The sequence below is a fragment of the Scardinius erythrophthalmus genome (assembly GCF_964197995.2).
Source record: "Scardinius erythrophthalmus genome assembly, chromosome: 5".
NCBI classification, from domain to species: Eukaryota; Metazoa; Chordata; class Actinopteri; order Cypriniformes; family Leuciscidae; genus Scardinius; species Scardinius erythrophthalmus.
This window is the reverse complement of record NC_138225.1, coordinates 15351545-15373903: the sequence shown is the minus strand read 5'-3', so window position 1 is coordinate 15373903 and position 22359 is coordinate 15351545. Positions and strand designations below refer to the sequence as shown.

Here is a 22359-nt window from a genome sequence, read left to right as displayed (position 1 = left end):
TTAAAGGAGCCTTGATAAGGTCCCGTTTTATGTCATTAGCAGAAATGGATGCTCCAACTTCTTTCTTCTTTAATCTGGAATACAAGGCGGCTCAACAAAAACAAATGCCATGTCTTAAACTCCCTGATGGGAGGATAACGTCTAAGACTGTAGAAATGAGAACCCATGCTGTGGATTTCTATTCAAGCCTTTATGCTGCAGAGAACTGTGAAAATAGTGACTGTATGACACAGCTTCTTGAGGGTCTTCCTCAGCTGGACTCTGGTTCTAAAGCTGTATTGGATGCTGATATAACATTTGAGGAAGTTACTGCTGCTGTGGGACAACTTAATTCAGGACGATCCCCTGGAATAGATGGACTGCCAGCAGATTTTTATAAAAGTTTTTGGAATTGCATTGGACAAGATTATTTTGATGTTTTATGTGAATCGATAAGAGAAGGTGTTTTACCAACTTCTTGTCAATATGCGGTCTTATCACTGTTACCCAAAAAGGGTGATTTAGCCCTTTTAAAGAACTGGCGTCCTGTTGCCCTTCTTACAACAGAATATAAAATATTCTCAAAATGTCTGGCAAATAGATTAAAACATTTTTTGGGTTTGGTTATAAACAAAGATCAGTCATATTGCATTCCAAAACGGTCCATTATGGATAATTTGTTTTTAGTGCGAGACATTGTGGATATTTGTAATGAGTTCAATGTGAATGTTGGGTTAATTGCCTTGGATCAAGAAAAGGCTTTTGATCGTGTGGATCACAAATATCTTTTTAATGTATTGAAGGTTTTTGGTTTTGGCGAAACATTTTTAAATTTGATACAGTTGTTATATAATGGTGCATCATGTATGGTGAAGATAGGGGGCACTTTGAGTCGGACAGTTCCTATTTTAAGGGGTATTAGGCAAGGCTGTCCATTGTCTGGTCAACTATACAGTCTAGCAATTGAGCCACTGCTTTTTAGACTTCGAGAAAGACTGTCAGGTTTTAATGCGCCTGGTCTCTCTTTAGACTCAAGAATGTATCTCTCTGCCTATGCTGATGATATCACAGTTTTTGTAAACAATGCTGAAGATATTAACTGTCTATCTGAGGTACTCAGTCTGTATGAGAAAGCTTCATCAGCTAAAGTGAACTGGGCAAAAAGTGAAGCTTTTTGGGTTGGTAAGGGGAGTTTGAGAGTCTTCCAAAGTTACCCGGAGACCGGAAGAGAGGGACTTAAATTATTGGGAGTTTTTTTGGGGTCAAATGAGTATCAAAAGAAAAATTGGGAGGGGCTAGTGGAGAAAGTGTGCAGCAAGTTGTCTAAATGGAAATGGTTGCTACCGCAGTTGTCCTATAGGGGGAAGGTTTTAGTGACCAATAATTTGGTTGCTTCTACCCTGTGGCATAAAATAACTGTGCTACAGCCACCTGTTGGACTTATCGAGGAGATTCAAAGGCAACTTGTTAATTTTTTTTGGTCTGGACAACACTGGATTCGTGCTGCCGCTTTATACCTTCCAGTTCAAGAGGGAGGTCAAGGATTGATCGATATCAGATCCAGAATCATGGCTTTCAGGTTGCAAGCAGCTCAGAGACTGTTGTATCACACGGATGCTTCATGGTTAAAGACGGCTTCTGCTCTTCTCAGGAGGGTCAGAGGTATGGGATTGGACAAACATCTGTTCTTAATGGAGCTCCAGAATGAGGACCGTGTGAATTTGATTGTTTTCTATAAGTCAGTTCTGGAGGCATGGAAGGTGTTTACTATGGGTGTATTCACACCAGGAAAGTCCGATAGTTCACTTGCTTTGGTCCGGACCAAATGCAATGTTGATTTTTTTTTGTTTGGTACGGTTCGCTTTCACACTGCTCTTTTTGCAAGTGAACCAAAATTTGTAAACAAAACCACACGTGTGCTAAGGTCGTCCATTCATTGGACAGGATTTTTTTTTTTTTTTTCAATCAACCTGCCAGTTGTCCTGATCGGGAATAGTGGTGTTATTCTTACTTATCTATATCTAAGGCTTTATTGATATGCATTTATTGTATTGTTGTAGTGTATTTATTGTTTTCTCTTAACCATCAACCTAGAGACTGCAGATGAAAATGAGCCTGTATGGCTAAATCTGGCACATTTACATTTTGGACTTTGTCCTCATGTTGATTAATGTGCGCTGTCCCTTTTAAATAAAGAAATAATAAAAAAAGAATTCTCAAGCAGGGAAAAGCAGGAAGTGCAAAAACAGGCTCAGCATGGAGATATTTCGTAATGCAGTATTTGTTCTTTACCTGATTTGGTGTTATTCCCTACAAACGCAATATTAAGAAACTATTGAGCATATGACAAAATGTCATCTATACGATGTTGTAATTAGATTTTGAGAAGACGACGATGTGCTGCAAGTACGGTTCCGGCGGAGAGAACGTGCTTTTAAACCATTTAAGCGCGGTAATACAAAAGAGAACGCTCTGTCTGTGAATGCACACACAGCTCGCAGAAAGACGCGCAACAGTATCGCGTGCACAGACAGCGCGCCAGAATTCTCTTTCTCTTTCGCGCTTGAACGAACAATAACACATGCACAGCATTATGCCAAAATGTCCGTTTTGTTAAGTATCCTCATAAGAGCAGTCAAATAAAAAGGCGCAGTTTTCTGCAGTTGGGTCGGTTCATGTTCACACCGTAAACGAACCGTACCAGAGTTCGTTTGGAACCGTACCGAGACCACCTCTTCAGCTGGGTCTCGGTTCGATTGTTTGGTCCGCACCCGAGTTCGATTGCTGACCTGCCCAAAAGGTCCGCACCAAGGGGGAACGAACTTGAGTTCGATTCAATCGAACCAAACAAGGCAGGTGTGAATACACCCTATTTCACGTACACCGAACACACATGCTGGATTATGGCTTTTTGAAGAGCCACTTTTTCTTAATGACTTTTTACCATCAAGACTTGTGTCTGGGCCTAGTCTGCGTGCATGTTTCACTGTTGCGGGATGCACAAAGCTGGGACATATTTTGACCAAGAGCTTAGAGGAATTGAGTGAAAGGACTGGAGTGAGATCTCTGAGGCTGCTGAAACAAGCTACAACTGGAATTTTAAAGTCATTTTTAAAGTCATTGCATGCGGACCATAAGATTTTTACAAATGACTCTATAGCAACTGATCAATGGAGAAAGGGGGTTCCTTATGTTTTCCCTTCTCTGAATGTGACTATTGCCGTGGGAGAATGGCAAGATGATGAGAATTGTCTTTTGTCTTTTGAAACTCCTCAGCTTGGAGTTTTTGAGGAAGTGGGGAAAAAAGCCCTCTATATCTCCTGTGTGAAGGCATCTAATGCTGGTCGCTTGCATGGACTTGCTTCAAATAAATGGACAGATTTTTTTGGAGTTCTTTCCTCCCCTAGAGGCTGCTGGCGGTCCTTATACAAACGCCCCATTGACAAAAGAACGGGAGACCTTCAGTGGAGAATCGTTCATGGGGCGATAGCCACACACAGATACGTGGTGCACATTGATCCTTCGGTAGGGGTGGGCTGTCCCTTCTGTAAAGAGGTTGAAACGGTTTTTCATCTATTTGTACAGTGTGCTCGGCTAAAAGATTTGTTTTCACTTTTATCTCAATGGTTCGTTGAAATTGGTGAAGCTTTCTCTTATGAAATGTTTATATATGGTCCAAGGTATACGGAAAAAAAGAAAAGTCAGTTGATTTTAGTTAATTTTTTGTCTGGTACAGCAAAACTTGCTATATGGAAATCCAGAAAGAATAAGTTGTTAGGACAGGCTTCTGTGGATGTGTTGATGATCTTCAAAGGCTTGGTGGCGGCTCGGCTTAGAATAGAGCATGCCTATTATAAAATGGTAAATTGTGTTGAATCGTTCATGTACATTTGGGGGATAAATGAGGTCCTTTGCACAGTAGATGATGATGATGATTTAATGCTTGCTTTTTAAAATGCTTCTCATTTTAACATGAATATTATATTTATTCTTGTTCTGTAAGTTTGTAATATTACTGTGAACACCTTATTGTTTTAAATAAAGGTGTATTTAAATTCAAAAAAATTCTCTCTCTCTCTCTCTCTCTCTCTCTCTCTCTCTCTATATATATATATATATATATATAAACAGAATAGCTAAAAAAATCTGGTTTTTTTTATTGAACTTTGCAGAGAAATATATATATATATATATATATATTTCTCTGCAAAGTTCAATAAAAAAAACATAATTTTTTAGCTATTCTGTTTGGTTTTGTAAGCTAATTTGTATTATTTGGTTAACATGTTTATGTATGAGTCAAGTATTTTTGACATATATTTCTATAAATGCAATTTAAAAAAGAGGGAGTACACAAGAGCAACAGAAGGTTGCTGTTGTATTTAGGTTAAGAGGCCCTTAAAACCCTGTTTATCTATATTATCTATATTATTATTATGGTTGTTATTAATCGTGAATAAATCTAAAGCTTTTGAGACTATTATTTTGTGTTATTGAATTTGTCATGAAGACGTGACCATTTCTTCCTTTTATGTAGGCTTACTAAATAATTTTGATATAAAAAAGGGAGGGGGGTGCCCTTTTTCAGTTTCAGCACATGCCCCTCAAAAGGTCTGTGCACGGCCCTGATCCCCATGGCCGATCCCGGTGAGAAAGGATCTCCTCTCCCAAGCCGGTGGATCGATCTGGCATCCCCATCCAGAGCGTTCGTCTCTGCATGCATGGGTGATCAACGGATACCCGTTGACCTGTCAGAAGGGGTTGTGAACACGATCACACAGTCTAGAGCCCCCTCTATGAGACGGCTCTACGCGTCTAAATGGTCGATGTTTTCCAAATGGTGCACTACTAAAGCTTGGATCCACGCGCATGCGGGGTCCCGCGGGTGCTCTCCTTCCTACAAGAGCTGTTGGAAAAGGGCAGGTCCCCTTCCACGCTCAAAGTATATGTGGCGGCTATTGCAGCGTTCGTGGAGACGACGCGCGGCCGGACAATAGGAAGGAATGAGCTCATTATCCGCTTCCTCAGAGGAGCTAGGCGGATGAACCCCCCGCGGCCCCCCTCGGTTCCTTTTTGGGATCTGTCCTTGGTCCTGGCGGCCCTGAAGGCTTTTCCCTTTGAACCGCTCGAATCCGTGGATTTAAAGTACCTGTCGCTTAAAACCGTTTTTCTGATAGCTCTGTCTTCAGTTAAACGTGTGGGGGATTTGCACGCGCTATCTGTTAGCCCTGCATGTCTTGAGTTCGGACCGAACGACTCGAAAGTCATTCTCAGACCGAGACACGGTTACATCCCCAAAGCGATTGGAACCCCTTTTAGGGCACAAGTCATTTCCCTTTCGGCTCTGCCAGCATCCGACAATGGGGACAGTGATAACCTCCTATGCCCTGTCCGGGCGCTGAGAGTTTACATCACGCGCTCCGCCGCTTTCAGGCGTTCAGAGCAGCTCTTTGTTTCCTTCGGCGGACGCACCAAGGGTCTCGCCGCCTCGAAACAGAGCCTGTCCAGGTGGATAGTGGACGCGATTGCAGCAGCTTATGCCTCCAAACACCTGCAGTGCCTTCTGGGTATCAGAGCCCACTCTACTAGAGGCATGGCCTCGTCGTGGGCCTGGTCCAGCGGAATTTCTATCCACGATATTTGTATGGCAGCGGGCTGGGCCTCCCCATCAACTTTCGTGAGGTTTTATAACCTGGAAGTTCCCGCCATACAGGCAAAATTATTGTCAGTATAAGTGACATGTATGCTCTGCCCAGTCTCTCATGTGCAGACTACGTTCACATGCTAACGATACTTCTGGTATATACTTAGGGTGAAGTGTTTTTATACTCAGACCGGCTGGGCCGCTCTGTTTCTCATTCCCCTCTACGCGCTGTTTTACCGGTGCTGGCCCGCGCTGCTGGGGTTTATTCTCTTCATGAAAGACCGACTATGTCGCTCTTTTCTTACCCTAATGAGTGCTTATGTACTGTGTGGCCTCGCTCTGCCGGCCCTACTGTTTTGCACTACTATATGCTTATAGACCGGCCGCGCCGCTCTATTTTATAGACTGAGTGAAGTGCTTTGTGCTGTGCTGGCCCGTCTCTCCGACCGGCCACATATTCCAGCAGTATGTTTTCCCCGGTCTCCCTGGGATTCATGGGCTGGATGCTCGGCGCACACGGCGTTGACAAAGGGTTCCCAATGCGTAAGCAACTTACGCAATACGAGAGAACCTCTCGTAAGAGAACGTACTCGGTTACCAATGTAACCTCGGTTCACTCTAGAAGAGGGAACGAGTATTGCGTAACCTGCCGTGTCGCGCCACGAGCTTTTGCGCTTCAGACTGCGAAAACCAGATATTTAGCCTGTGAGCGCTGGTTATATACACGCTGGCCACACCCATTCTGACGGTTAGAAGGGTGTGGAGGGCGCGAAGCACCCTCATTGGAGGCCGCGTATCAGAGCGCTCACTGATAGGCTTAAGCAGTTGCCGCCGAGCAGCCAATGAGCACGCTTATATAGCCTGCCTAGGTCTGCCGGCTGCCACACTGCGTTGACAATGAATACAAAATTAAGGATAATTTTTGGCTTCAGATCTCGAAGAGAGAAGACTTTCCCGATGCGTAAGCAACTTACGCAATACGAGAGAACCTCTCGTAAGAGAACAGCATGCACTTTGTGTAATTCGTAGATAGAGGGAAAGTTGTACTAAATGAAGTATCAATTTAGTCAGACAGAAAGACTATCACTTAAATTCTTAATTGTCATTTATTTCAGCTCTCAAAGAAACGTCTTTGCCTAAAACACACACAGTCCAACATACAACATGTGAAACAGCGTTGTGCTATCTGAACAAGATGACTAAATCTAGCGGAGTAATAAAACCATCTTTTGGAAACTTTTGTGAATTTATTATAAATGGCTCTTTTCTTAGTGATTTAGTCTTTTGAATCTTACATGGATTGTAAGGACACGTGTGATTCCTGTATAAACATTATGTTTTAAAGCTAGTCCATAGGGTGTGTAAAAATACGCCCAAAGAATTAAGCACAACTATTTACACACATACTAAGTAGGAAAATATCTAACTGTATATTGTAGATCTGTTTATTTGGGGTCAGAGAACATCCTTAGCTCATACATCTCTTTAATTTTGTGCTGGATGTTGAAGTGTTGATTAAAAGATAAAGGTATTAGTTAATAACAAACAGACAAAAAACTTTAAATCATCATGAAGCCATAATATTAATATATAAAATATGGTATAATTACAGTTTAAAAATGATTTCCATAATATTTTATTTTAGTAAAGGTATGCCTGCATCACCCAACACAACGTTGTGCGTTGTGAGTGAGACCTCGCAAAGATTACACCGATGTTAGATTTCTCGAACATTGCGTGGTTGCCTGAAACTTAGTCATCAACATGCATTTATGTATGACTCTCATCTGTTGGGATGAGATCATGGTTTAGTTGTATTTTAAAACACTGTTTTTCTTAAAAACGTATTTGGTAGCATGATTATCTTGTTTAATCGTGTATTCAGTCCATATATTTATCAGGTTGATATTTGTAGAAATAAGCAAAATACATTTATAAAACAAAAAAAAACAAGTTAATGGCCTTGTGTCAGAAAACAAACAGGTATGAAGATATGTTTGGTTTTTTACTTTTTATTCTAACTTTAAAGCTAGATTATCCTTTGAAAAGTGTAATACAGTATTTGATTTTTACACATTCGCCAACTGGCCTAAACCGTTGACCACTGAATTTATGATTTCTGAAGGCCTCTCATGTGCAGATTCGGTCGGTTGAAAAAATGGTATTTTGTCATTTAAACATCTGAAATTAAACATCTGAAATTTGCCTGTATTCATAAAATATGTCCTCACTGGTGTAAAATGACCTCTGCCAATAATCTGACTTATCCTCGTAAGCGAAACATTTCTTATCTTTATTTACATGGCAGGTAAGTCCATGGAGGCTTCTATGTCGTTCCACCATCGTGAAAAACTAAAGGGACAGAAAGCACTAGCCTACTTAGTGAATATTTTGTTAACTTCACTAAAAGTCCAAAATTAACTAAAACATGAGTTTTTCTTTTTTTTAAACAACTGTTATTTTTATAAATGTTATTTAGTGTAATTATAAATAAATCTAGTGTTAGGTGGGCGGAGACTCGGCTTTACACATGCGGAACTTAAAACTAAACTTTAGTAGCATATTGTATGTTGATGTTGATGTTGAAGTTGATGTTGTTTTGAGCGGTATGTGAAGGAAATCTGTATGTGAAGGAAACCATTCTAACTTGTTTTACTTTTTTTTTCTTATAGGCCTAACGTTTTAAATACTACACCTTTGTATTTTAAAGGTTTGTACCATTTTAAAAAGTTGTATGTGAAAGTGTTACATGTCTGTGAAAAAAACTGTTTGCCTATCGCTTACGTTTCACGGTTTTAAAGTTTAAAGCACATAGTTTTGAACAGATTCATTATTTTTTACTCCAAAACGCATTCTCAAACAATGATCAGATTTCTCCATTGATGTGGATTATCCTATCGAAGAGTGAATAAATCAGTAAGTTAGTGAATATTTGTTAGTCCAAAATGAACTAAAACATGAGTTTTTATTTTTTTTAAACAACTATTATTTTTTATAAATGTTATTTAGTGTAATTATAAATAAATCTAGTGTTAGGTGGGCGGAGACTCGGCTTCACACATGATCTATACTCATTCATGTTTCTACCGTCGATGAGTGATGTATAATATGGAACTTAAAACTAAACTTTAGTAGCATATTGTATTTTAGTTGATGTTGTTTTGAACGCTTTTTTAAATCTGTATGTGAAGGACCACATTCTAACTTTTTTCAGATAACGTTGTAAAATGTACGAATACTAAACCATTGCATTTTAACTTTATACATACATTGTTTTTAAAAAGTTTTAAATGAATGTGGAAAAGAAAACTCTTCTTTAATTAAAAACAACTCACTGATCTGTTACCCAATACATAGCTGGTGTGGGAGGGGTCTTGGTGTGGGAGTGGTCTAGGGGTGGGAGTGGTCTAGGGGTGGGTACTGGGCAGACCTCTGAGACCCCATTCTAACTTTTGGGATGTAACCGTGTGGACGCTTTTCGTTGAACTCCTCACGAGGACTTTGTAACTTTTGGAATTAAAATATCTACACCTTTGGTCTTGGATATATCTTTGATGTGGAATATACCTTTTGGATAAACATTTGGTCTTGGATATATCTTTGATGTGGAATTAACCTTTCGGATATACATTTGGATATACATATCATGTGGAATATACCTTAGGATATACCTTTGGAGATAAAGAGTTTTGGCTCTCTTTCAACAAACGGATTTGCAAAAATGTAAGGCTATTTTTTAGATACTGTGATTTTTTGCATTCTGTGGTTTTAATATTATGATGTGTTTGAGACACTTTTTTATGTTTGACACAGATATTTTATGTTAAATGTAACATTTTACAGATAATGTATGAAAGTTAAATGTTTACAAATCAACATTTTTAAAAGATTATCTTTTTGTAATGAAAAACTCTCTTAACTCGTTTTACTTTTCTGTAAATGACTGAACATATAATTTTTAATGTTTTAATGTTTTTAAAATGTTGTTTTATTTGTTTTAATACTAACTCATTTTTTAATAACTCTTTTAGAGAAAAATACAATTTTTACTTTTTCATTAATGTTTTAACATTTTACAAATGTATGAACATTAAAGAAGTGTATTTTAACATTATACAACGTTTTATACACCTTTAAACACTATGTAATTGTGAAAGTACAGCTTTTCTATAAATGTATGTTAGAAAAGTACAAATTTAAATGTGGATCGTAGGAGAATTATCCTACGGTCACATGACCTGTCCAGAAATTGGGGAGAGGTGTGGATGTTTGTAGGGAAAGGGGCCGTGGGAGAATTTTCCTACTGTCACATGAACTGTCCAGAAAGTGGGGAGAGGTGTGGATGTTTGTAGGGAAAGGGGCCATGGGAGAATTTTCCCACGGTCACATGACCTGTCCAGAAGTGGGGAGGGATGGGGATGTTTGTAGGGAAGGGGGCCATGGGAAATTCCCACGGTCAAAAGGGGCGGGGCTTTGAGGGTCATAAAGCAATAAACCTGTCAAAAGTTTGATGGAAAGGACCCTCCATTCTCTCTCTCTCACACTCCTCCTTCCTTGATCTAAATCTCTCTTGGTTTATTCCTCTCGCTTAACCTCCAGTTTAGTCTATAACTTCATGTCATTGTGGACACAAGTACTCCAGGAATAATGCCACACCATAAGAATCTTGTTTTCATGACTCTTGTAGTCTTTGGAATTGTACTGAGTGGGTATGTATTTACTCTTTATCACTATTTGTTGGTTTGACTTTCTATTTGGTTTGTGAGTTGATGTGATAATACCTCAGTATTAATGCAAACTCTTAATTAAGTGTCTAGAAGCGCTTGAGTCATTTTTCAGAAGTTGAGAAATACTCAGTGCACAAAATTAAATTGCATTTCTTTGAATCTGTTGCAGACTTAAATATTCAAGGGTAGTCTGATATCTTCCCAGACATTTAAGTTCTTACTCCATGCCTTCTGCAACAAATTCAGATTGTCTGCTTTGTAATGGCTTATCATAGAGTAAAATTGGGATATGAAGTGTTTAACTTCAGTATCCGTAAGAAAAAAATCTAGCTATTCAGGGTAAGACTAGCATGTCTAATCTGAACGAAATGTCTTATCTGCAAGTATTTAAAGAAATCCTTTTTGGGGCTATTATGCTTTACATTTAACTCATCAAATTACATAAAAACACCCGTATAGAACAAGTCATATATCATGTAGATTATGCCCACATCAATCCAGCTACCAAACTGAAAAAAACCATAGTACGGTGAAAGTCTGTGTTACCAGTCATCACTGAGCATGTTTATACACCATTACGCTGACCACTCACAAAAATCGGCTTATTGAAATAACCTGTTGGCCTGGTTTACATGCAAACCAATGAAGCCGACAACGTAGGTAAATGGCATTTGCAAGCCTTTACCAATAGGCTATGTTAATGAAAAATTCATTGTTCTTGTGTCCATTCATTTAAAACTTGTTGATTTCATTTGAGTGTGTGTAAAAGCATTTCTAACAGCTGAATTGGGGGTAGGAAAGAGCAGATGTAATAAACCAGATAGCCCGGGGAGATAACAAACACCTAGGCACGAGAAAGAATCTTAGTCGAAGAATACAGGATGTCATATAGTAGGGTCCCAGGCCCCCTCCTGAGGAAAGCAGGAGGTCATTTAGATTGTAAATGAAGGCCTTTTGGCTTCTCAGGGACAAAGAACAGCATGACCTGCCCAGGGGGGGGGGGGGGGGTAGAACCAGTCCATACTAGATGTCTTTAAGGAAATTTACAGAGACTGGGAAAGGAGGAGTCAAGAATGTCAGAAACCTGTATAAAATGTCTCAGTTTTATTATGTCAGTAGGCTTTCTGTTTCACATCTGGGTGGCTGCGGTTGCGAAAAGATTCCTCAAAGAATAAAGCCTTTTCTTCTATATTACAATTTTGCCTTTTGAGTGTTGTCTTACACCTGTGATGCTGTTTTTCCAAGTGAGATAAAAATTGCTTTTACAGCTGGTGTCAGAAGTGGGATCCTGTGCGGACGCTTCTTCTCCTGGTCCTGAGAACGGATTTGACGGGAAAGTGCACGACCTCGGCAGCAACAGGCGGCCGTCTCATACCTCGACGGTTTGAGATAGAAACTCAACAGATTACGAGAGAGAGAGGCAAAACCCCGCACTCAGGGCCAGTGAAAGAAAACTCCCACCAGGATTAAAAAATCCGCGACGATTGCGAGAAAAAAAAACAGAAAAGCATCTCTGGGTAAGACACGGCAAATTGTTTTATTGAAGTTGAGTGTAATTTGATAATTGTGAGTGAACGTGAACCATATTGGCTGAGTTTTGCTTTTTGGTACGGGCGAAAGGTGATTCAGGGGAATCACAATTTTTTTGGGGGTAAGGGAAATAATTGATCTGAGGAATTCGGATCAGCTTCTACCTCACTTAGCTCGTTGGTGGACGGAAAGCCCACAGGTGATTCAGGGGAATCACAGATTCAGGGGAATCACAGTTATTGATTAATTAGTTTCACTCAAAAGTGCTAGTAACAAAAAAAAAAAAAAAAAAAAAATTATTAATCGATTTAGGTGGACGGATGAGCCACGTCAAATCAGAATTAATCGAGCGCTGGAAAGTGCTTATAGAAAGTTTTTGAGTGAAACGTAATTACAAACCACCCGACCGATCTTGGGGTAAGGGAAAGATCGGGTCTGTCGAAGACGTTTGACAGATTCTGTAAGACACGTGTCGAATTGTGAAATCCAGAAAAGAGGAACTCAGCCAAAATGGGATCATCAAACAGTAAAACAGATAATTTTTATACACCAATTTTCTGTCAAAGGAGAAATAATGATGGTGGTAAATGTAAATGTATTTCCCCGAGGCGGGAACCTTGAGTAAGATAAGACTCAATGTCGTAAAAGAATCAATAGAAAAGAACGAGGGAAAACAGAATGGTTGTTATGTGTGTGTTAAACGTGTGTAAAGGACGCACACACGAATGCATACGCTGATTTACTTTCTGCTACCTGCAATGAAAAAAAAAAAAAAAAAAACCAAACAAAAAAAAAAAATGGTTGGAAATCTTTATGTGTGGCTGATGAAACTTTGAGCAAAGTTATGACTGATGATTTGAGCAGTGTTGTGAATGATGAGCATATGAGATTGTACAAAGGTAGCCTACAGGGTTTTCTGAAATGCTAACTTATCCGTTACTAGTCAGAAAGGGTTGTTGAAGTTTGTTCATGAGTGTAAAACTGTGAACGGACAGTGAATTGTTGGATGGGAAAGAAGCAGATAAAAGAGAACAGAGTCGATGCAGAAGGAACTGATATGTAGGGAACGATAGAGTTCATGGAACTATTTATGAACGCCTGATTAAGTCAAATTAAGTTGAAATTTTACGAAAAGTGAGTTTTAGATGGAAATGGGGCGTTGAGTATGATTAACAGGGATTGGCATGATATAAGGATAAGGAATGTTTCATTAAGTAAAACGATTGTCTTTTGAACCTAAAGGGTCCAGCTATGCTGGGAGTACAGCAACAGCGCTTGCTTGTTCAAACCAGCTTCTGGATGTTAAATGTATACTTGTTTTGTAATCAGTGTTGTTGATGATAATATCAAATTAGAAAATGTCCAGAGATTGGATATTTTGTTGATATTAAGCCATTTAAGGAAATATATTGTTTTATAAAGGAAATTATGGGTTGGAGATAATTTCCCCAGACATGTGTGACTAAAGTTAATCAGAAACTTTGTGAAACCCATTTAGAATATTTAGATTTTCCGTGTCGCTTATGAAAATTAATGTTCTGCCAATAATAGTGATGTGAATGTGCTTTATTGTATTAATGTTATGAAAAGAGAACAGAGTATTGAAGAATAGATTGCCATATTTTTGTAACAAGAGTTGAAGGTGCAAGCGGCTAAGATAGCTGTCTGTGTAATTTAGAGACTGAGAAGATTTAGAGAATCTTGTGTTTTCTGTGAAACAGTAGAGATAAGTAGGACTGAATAATTATAATACAATTTTGTGATTTAAGTTGAATCTGCAAACTAACCATTTGATAGAAGAATAAGCTTTTAAAAACCAGTGTTGATGAAATTAATGACACGTTAAAGTTTTAATACTGTATGAAGAGTAACTGAACAGTCCTGATAAATAGTGAGATAAAAAAGAGCAAATGCTGTAAGCAGTTCTGCTCACGCTCTGAAGAGATTTGCAGATGATGTTTAGTAAAGGTTTGATTGTAATTAGAAAGATAAACAATAACTTAACTGGCTCCAAAGAAAGAAAGTGCCAAAATGACACAAATTTAAAGAAAAGTCTGTGTTAATATGGGTTAGAAAGTAGATCAATGTTAATATGATGAAGATTATAATTCGGCTATTGTAATTGAATTTGCAGCTGGGACAGTGGGGGAGAATGCAGAGAACTTATCAGTGGCTCTGTTTGCATTTCCTGAATACAACACAATGTTTCAGAAGTGCAAAATAGGGTGAAGCTGTTAGAAAGATAAAAGGCAGAATAACAGAGAGTGTTTTATTGCAGTCAGCTGGGTCATTCAGTGACTGTATGCGCACTGTATGACTGTAAAAGTAAATGAGGGAGAAATAAAGTTGATAGTTGGAACTTTTGAAAGTTGTAAGAAGATTGAAAGATTTAAGTGTAAGGAATTCCTTTTGAAAGGAAAGAACTATAAAAAGTACCGGTTGACATAAAATTACGGATAAGACTAAATGAGTTGCAAAATATTTTAAAAGTACCGGTCACTAAAAGGATGATTGTGTTTTTGAATGAAATGCTTTGATAAGGTTTTAGATGATATGGAGAGACAAATCTAATGAATGATTTATAATGATAATCAAAAAAAATGTATCACAAGCAGGGAGCAGCCTCAAAAGTGAATCATAGAAGCAGATTGATAAACTCCTAGAGAAAACATTGAAGTAAAATTGAAATGAAATTGTTATTAAGAACTAGAATAATTCGTATTATTTCTTTAAGATAAAATAAACAGAAGCAGTGTTACAGGATTAACAGTTGCTAAATGTAAAATGTGTAAAAGGCATTTGATTAAACAAAGGCTTGTTAATGTTGATTTTAAAAGATAAGATTGTGATTTGGCCAAAACAGGTTTGCTTATCTGAATCTGGCACGTGCTGTGACTGAAACTGCCACAGTTTCAGTGCAACAGAGACTCATTCGGAGTGGATATTATGTCTAAATTACAATACATGTAATTCATGGAAAAGATGCCTTAAGATGGGCTACAGTTGAAAAAGATGGTAGATAAAGTCTGAAGTTAAAAGTTTATGAGAATGCAGTGTACCAGTCCTGAATGCCTCAAGAGTCTCTCTCTCATTCAATATCAGCTGAAAGCTGTTGTCTGAGGCTGTGTAAAGCACAGTGTTTCAGTTGAAAAGATTCATAGATGTGGAAAAGCTAAAACAAATCAGATTTGACAAATTTAGAGGACAATTTGTAAATGTTTTAAAAGTAAAACTGAATGATTTTAAAGAAGTCTTTAAAATAATAATGCAGACCTTAAATGATAGAAGTGACATTTTTGACCGCTTCTTTGTCTGATTTTAGCCTCCACCATAAAACAGGGCCGATGGCTCCGGCTACAGAAGTAACAGTACACTGAATGTCAATATTAAATGTTCCAAGTGGATATGATGGTTCTTGATTACCTCGATTAAAAAAAAAAAAAAAAAAAAAAAAAAAAAAAAAAATTTCATTACCACAAACTATGATAATTTTGCTCAAGTGAAGTAGAGCCATAACTCAGTGTGCAGGAGGCGTAGATCCCAAAGACGGGTAAGATTCTCTGATGGCCATAGATGGGAACAACCTAAGGCAGGGATTATCGCCGCCACTGGGGCACCTGCCCACCAGGTTCGGGAGGTGTTACCTACAAGAAGGGAGTGGTTGTGATGCTACTTGGGGCCAAGAGCATCAAAGAGGGGTCTGTTCCCTACAACTTCCACTCCAATATATATATATCAAAATGTTCCTTCACTTAAAAGAGCTTAATTATCATATAGAGACAATTACATCCAATCTCAGTAATATGTAAATAGAATCACAGAGCACAACCAACAACCATCTTGATTACGGGGACTTCGAATAGCTTGTCACCTTAAACATTTGACCGTTCTGTTTTAACAGAAGATCAAAGATGTGACATAAGGAACATGATGTTGGTTGCCTTATGGGCAAAGAAAAATGTTTGATATTGAACTAGTTTTTAACTCCTGAAGGTCATTAGACATGGTGGTGGCTAAAGATGAGAACAGCTTGTGATGAGTCAAGAGAAATTTCTGAAAAACGAAGGTTAGGTGAATTGAGTATTTAAACTAAAAATAACCTTAGAAAAAAGATCATAGCATAATGTATTTTAGATTATTGTAACGGTTCTAATTTGAGTCAAACATTTGTATTTTGACATTTGTGAACTATTAAGGATTGACTATGACTATGATTATTTTAGTTACAGTCCTAGGAGGCTGTTGAAAAGATTATTTGCTTATAATGAGAGAGAAAGAGACTGCTTGAGTGGAGGAAGAGGATGGTACTCTGTCTGTTCTTCTGTTATCAGTCAGCCAAAGAAAGCTGAAGCAAAGTAATAATTATGCACCAAAACAATCCAGCTGACTTTTCTAAAATCAGATGAATAATGAACAGACATGCTTTGAAACTGGTTAAGAGGCCATAAAAACATTAGATAAAAGATACAGGAAAATGTAAGGTTAAAATGTCATTTAAAATTTAAATCTTTTTAGAGAAAAGATATGAATAAGAAATATGAGCAGTTCATAGTCAGGGATGAGTGTGAGTGTTAATTCATGTTTGTACAGTATGTGTTAGTTTAGGACAACTATTCTGTCTGAATAGTGTGTATACATGTGTCATTAACCTCTGGAAAGAGTGTTTTAGCATTATAGATGGGTTAAGGCAAATGACAAAGTAAGCTGAGGATTGTGAGTCAATCTGATGAGAAGGCAACACAGAACAGGATGAGCTTTAAGTTGATTGATCATCGAGCTCTGTCTGTTAATTATTATTTTGGTCATTCATGATGTGCAGTAGATTTGAATTACTTTCTGGACAGGTTTAAGTATTGATAAATTAGAATTGTGAAGTCGTAGATAGCCGTCAGTCATGTGTTGAGAAAAAGTTATAAATTTGACAGCAACAAACACGTACAGTAGGCTAAGTAAATATCAGATTATCCAGAGAGCCCTTAACAGTTATGTATTGTAAAAAGGGGAAGATTGTTATTCGACTGACGTTGACGAAGTGTACTGACGCTGACAAAGTGTACACGACCTGACCTGACCAATTGATGACCGGGAGAATGTTCGTAGATGACAGTTGATTAAGAGACCAAACAATAGGCCTGAAAAATCAAGAAACGCTGTGAGACTAGGGGCCGTTGCCTTAAAAAAAACAATTTGATAAGAAGATGAAATTGTGGCCTTAAGTAATATTTTTATTTCAGAGGCAGAGAAAGATGGGAAACTTGGCTGAAGGACAACGTTTGGGTTAGCAAACTTTATCCAAACAAATGTTACCAAATAAATATGAACAAATATTGCAGTTTTCTATAGCTCAAACAGTAGAGCGTTAGCGCTTGTAACGCCAAAGTCATGGGTTCAATTTCCGAGGGAAAGCAAGAACTGATAAGAATGTAAATGTGTACTTTGAAATGGAAGTCACTATGGATAAAAGCGTCTGATAAAAGTAAGAGAATTTTATTATGTTAAATTTATGCACAAGATGGGTGTCGTGCATCAAGAGGAGGATGAATATGCTCATGGCGGGAACAGGAGAACGCACAGTAAAACAAGTGGTCAGATGAGTCTTTGAACTTTTTAGTATGGATAATTTGTATTCAGGCCACAAACAAAGACATTTCGGCCTCACAGGTGGGAAAAACAGTAAATCCAGGGGGGAAGGGCTAAACCCATTGTCTTCACAGCAGGCTGAGAGGTTATCTAGCTTTGACCTCATCGGTATATGAGGACAGTAAAAGTCCAGGAGGGGTTTATTTGAAGAACTTTATTTGTATTAACCAGCTAGATCTGGTTTACTAAGGGGTTCACATTTGCTGAAAGCCATCGCACAGGTGGGAAGATAAATGTTGGGAGGACATTGGGTTTAATTGTGTGCATTGTTTGTATTTTAAGTGTGCTAATAACAAGAATTGTTTTGACAGGAAAAGCCGGAGCAGATGTGGCAGCACAGCAGACAAAAGAAAACTATGTGACAATAACCTCAACATTTGTTTTTCTTTACAGAAGATGCAGACTTTTGCGCATGGCATGAGCAAAGTGAAGAAACAGTGCCAAACCCTGTGTAATGCCTAACTTAAAATTTTCATTTTGCAGGATGTCAGGATGGATTGAACCAAACAGAACTGATTCTGTATTGTTTTGTTAACATGAACAACATGGGTTGAATGTTTTTTTCAGGGGAACAAGGACCCTGAGTGCTATTCAATGAGCAAGAAATTATCCGGTGATATGTTTCAGGTTGAAAATTTCACAGGTCACACCAAAGGGACGACACGACACGCGCTCACTAACAAAATCACTTAAGGCCTCCATTCGCAGGTGACAGTAGACAGTAAATGACTCATTCCAGTAGGGGTGCGATCGTGATCTAAGGGAAAATCTTGTAAGGATTTGAAAATGACTGAAGGATGTTAGACCTGGGTCCAAGCATCTGACCTAAACTATACCAACCAACATCAACAACCTCACACGCCAGCGCAAAGAATAAAGTAGGGGATCAATGATATGTGCTAGAAACAAATCTCCCCTGCCAACGTTGGAAAAAATCCTCTCTACGGCATGCAAAGTGTCATATTGGTGAAGATGGAACGTCCATGAGGCAACGAGATGATCAACATATCTGGAGAAAATGTTGACCAATTAATGGTTGAAGAAAAGTTTTGCGATTTTATTTGATTGAATCAAATTAGGGCTTAGTATTGATATACATGAAGGGTATAACTGTTCTTGAATTAAGACTTGAATTAATTCTATTCTTAAAGATTTAATAGTATAATGGGTTTGATTAGAAAACAGAAATGAATTTTTATTATTTTATTGGTTATCAGAGAATGATAAACAGGGGGGAGATGTTAATGAAAAATTCATTGTTCTTGTGTCCATTCATTTAAAACTTGTTGATTTCATTTGAGTGTGTGTAAAAGCATTTCTAACAGCTGAATTGGGGGTAGGAAAGAGCAGATGTAATAAACCAGATAGCCCGGGGAGATAACAAACACCTAGGCACGAGAAAGAATCTTAGTCGAAGAATACAGGATGTCATATAGTAGGGTCCCAGGCCCCCTCCTGAGGAAAGCAGGAGGTCATTTAGATTGTAAATGAAGGCCTTTTGGCTTCTCAGGGACAAAGAACAGCATGACCTGCCCAGGGGGGGGGGGGTAGAACCAGTCCATACTAGATGTCTTTAAGGAAATTTACAGAGACTGGGAAAGGAGGAGTCAAGAATGTCAGAAACCTGTATAAAATGTCTCAGTTTTATTATGTCAGTAGGCTTTCTGTTTCACATCTGGGTGGCTGCGGTTGCGAAAAGATTCCTCAAAGAATAAAGCCTTTTCTTCTATATTACAATTTTGCCTTTTGAGTGTTGTCTTACACCTGTGATGCTGTTTTTCCAAGTGAGATAAAAATTGCTTTTACAGCTACATCCGGCTATTCATGGCAGTTCCTGTCACGTTGGGTGCAATAGGGAAAACTTTTGCTTTCACTCCTCCCTAAGTGCATGACTGCAGAAAAATATATATATGTTTGTATTGAACATTTATGGAGCAACAAACTTTGTGTGAAAATAAATCACAAAATCTTATAAATGTATAGGTGGCGAAGGGGGCCTTTTACCCCACACACGCAGTAAAAGGCTCACCAGCATGGGGCAAAAGGCACACAGTATTGATTCAAATACTTTAGATAAAAAAGTTTTTAATAATGTCTAAGTTAATACTTGTTCAAAACAGTCACTTTATAGTAAGGTATGTGTTATGGATCTGTGAAGGAGGACTCAAATGCAGGATGATAATTAACAGCATTATTGACAAACAGATGACACGACGAGGTGGGAGAAGGTAGCAATCCAAACAATAGGTAGAGATGAGACAATGACAACAGCAGAGCAGCAGATGTAATGAGGTGTCCGTAGGCTGGAGTGTAGATATGGCAGAACAGAGAGAGACCAGAGGTAACCAGCTAAAGCCAGACAGGAACTTCTTACAGCTTGGCGCTCGGGTATCTCAGGCTCAGAACAGGGCTGCTTGCTGGACTGGAACAAGACTGGAACAGGGAAACAAGACAGAGCCAATGGCAGTAACCAGAGCACTAACAAACTTCTACAACAAAAACACTAACGACTTAAGAGGAACGATACTGAGACACAGTGGTACTCTGAAGTACAACATTTAACGAACTGGCAAATACAAGAGGGAAAGAGCAAACATATAAAGGGAGCTAAGAACATGAGGAACAGGTGAGCACACTCAGACAAACAAGGACTTAACGAGGAGACAGGTGCTAACACTCAAACACGGACTCAACTAAACAAGGGGGCGTGGTACGGGAAACAAGGAGGAAGGGACAAAGGAGCACATGGCAAACACAAACAAAGACCCAGCCATGTGTTTAAGCACAACATAAACATAGATACATTGAACAGAGACAACACAGACAACACTGCCAGGGCAGAACCCTGACAGTACCCCCCCTCTAAAAAAACCTCCAGGCGTCCAAAACAGGCAGAGACCATGGAGAGAACAACTGGGGGGGAGGGTAGGGCGTAGACATGGAAGGACCAAACTGACCAGGGAACACAAAAGGTGGCAAATGGCAGGTGGGAACAGACCCGGGGAAAAGATTAGGAGCTGAAAAAGGGGATACTGGCTTATAACCAGGAAACACAGAGGGTGGAATGGGAACTTGATATGGGGCTCTTTGGGGACCAGGAACTGGCCTAGCTGGTCTGGGCTTCCAAGGGGGCTTGACAGACCTGGGGGCAAAGACAGGGCTGGTAGGATCGGGGAAAGTCTTGGAAACAGGTAAGGGGACTGACTCGGGGACGCCCTCCTGGGCTGTGCAGACATGCACGGGGACTGACTCTGGGACGCCCTCCTGGGCTGTGCAGACATGCACGGGGACTGACTCGGGGACGCCCTCCTGGGCTGTGCAGACGTGCACGGGGACACCTTCCTGGGCTATGCAGACGTGCACGGGGACACCCTCCCGGGTTGTGCACTCTGGAGCAGCTGGCTTGGAAACAGTGCTTCTTGTAGCACCAGCAGGGTCAGGGACAGCACCTTCTGTAGCATCAGCGGGCTTTGGGACAGCACCTCTCTGTAGCAGCAGCGGGCAATGGGACAGCGCTTTCAGTTGCATCAGCGGACTCTGGGACAGCGCTTTCTGTCACATCAGCGGACTCTGGGACAGTGCTTTCAGTAGCATCTGCGGACTCTGGGACAGCGCTTTCAGATGCATCAGCGGGCTCAGGAAACGCCCTCTCTGTAGCAGCAGCGGGCTCGGGAAACGCCCTCTCTGTAGCAGCAGGGGGCTCGGGAAACGCCCTCTCTGTAGCAGCAGCGGGCTCGGGAAACGCTCTCTCTGTAGCAGCAGCGGGCCCGGGAAACGCCCTCTCTGTAGCAGCAGCGGGCCCGGGAAACGCCCTCTCTGTAGCAGCGGGCCCGGGAAACGCCCTCTCTGTAGCAGCAGCGGGCTCGGGAAACGCCCTCTCTGTAGCAGCAGCGGGCTCGGGAAACGCCCTCTCTGTAGCAGCAGCGGGCTCGGGAAATGCCCTCTCTGTAGCAGCAGCGGGCCCGGGAAATGCCCTCTCTGTAGCAGCAGCGGGCTCGGGAAACGCCCTCTCTGTAGCAGCAGCGGGCTCGGGAAACGCCCTCTCTGTAGCAGCAGCGGGCTCGGGAAATGCCCTCTCTGTAGCAGCAGCGGGCCCGGGAAATGCCCTCTCTGTAGCAGCAGCGGGCCCGGGAAACGCCCTCTCTGTAACTGCAGCGGGCTCGGGAAACGCCCTCTCTGTAGCAGCAGCGGCCTCGGGAAACGCCCTCTCTATAGCAGTAGCGGGCTCGGGAAACGCCCTCTCTATAGCAGCAGGGGGCTCGGGAAACGCCCTCTCTATAGCAGCAGCGGGCTCGGGAAACGCCCGCTCATTAACAGCAGTGGGCTCAGTTAACGCCCTCTTAATAGCAGGCTTGGAACTAGTGGACAAGACAGGATTAACAGGCATCTCTAGGATCTTGACAAGACTAGTTAGAAGTTCAGATAAAGCCTCTGCAGCAATGACAATAGGCATCTTGGGACTGGGATCAGTAAACATAACAGGACTGGTAGAGGTTGTCTCTGTGGGAATGACATCACTTATCAACGGCATGGGAATAGAACTCACTTGGCTTGACACCTCAGAAACCACTGGATCTGGGGCTTGGGAATGGAGAAATGTAGACTGTTCAGCACGTACCCTTCTCTTTCTCTTGCGACGAGCTGATACTGCTTGCTGGGCTCTTTCTGTAGTATCTGTAGCCAACTCGGCCAACCCAGGCGGAGAAGCGGTAACCCTCATAGAATCAGCACTGACTGAAACAGATTGAGCAGGCTCTGAAGAGACAGGATAGTTCTCGTTAGTAACAGGGAAAACAGAGGTTAAGTCGACAGACTCAGAGATGACTGGAACAGGCGTAA

General features: G+C 40.3%; 1 protein-coding gene across 1 annotated transcript in view; it reads left to right on the top strand.

The window, feature by feature from the left end:
* The first annotated feature begins 10220 nt into the window (after positions 1-10220).
* LOC308691505 (globoside alpha-1,3-N-acetylgalactosaminyltransferase 1-like) overlaps positions 10221-22359 on the top strand; it is a 28194-nt gene continuing 16055 nt past the window's right edge. The window contains exon 1 of the mRNA XM_081366813.1: positions 10221-10332. Coding sequence (XP_081222939.1) covers positions 10271-10332 — 62 coding nt within the window. The 5' untranslated portion in view covers positions 10221-10270. The remainder of the gene's footprint in view (positions 10333-22359) is intronic.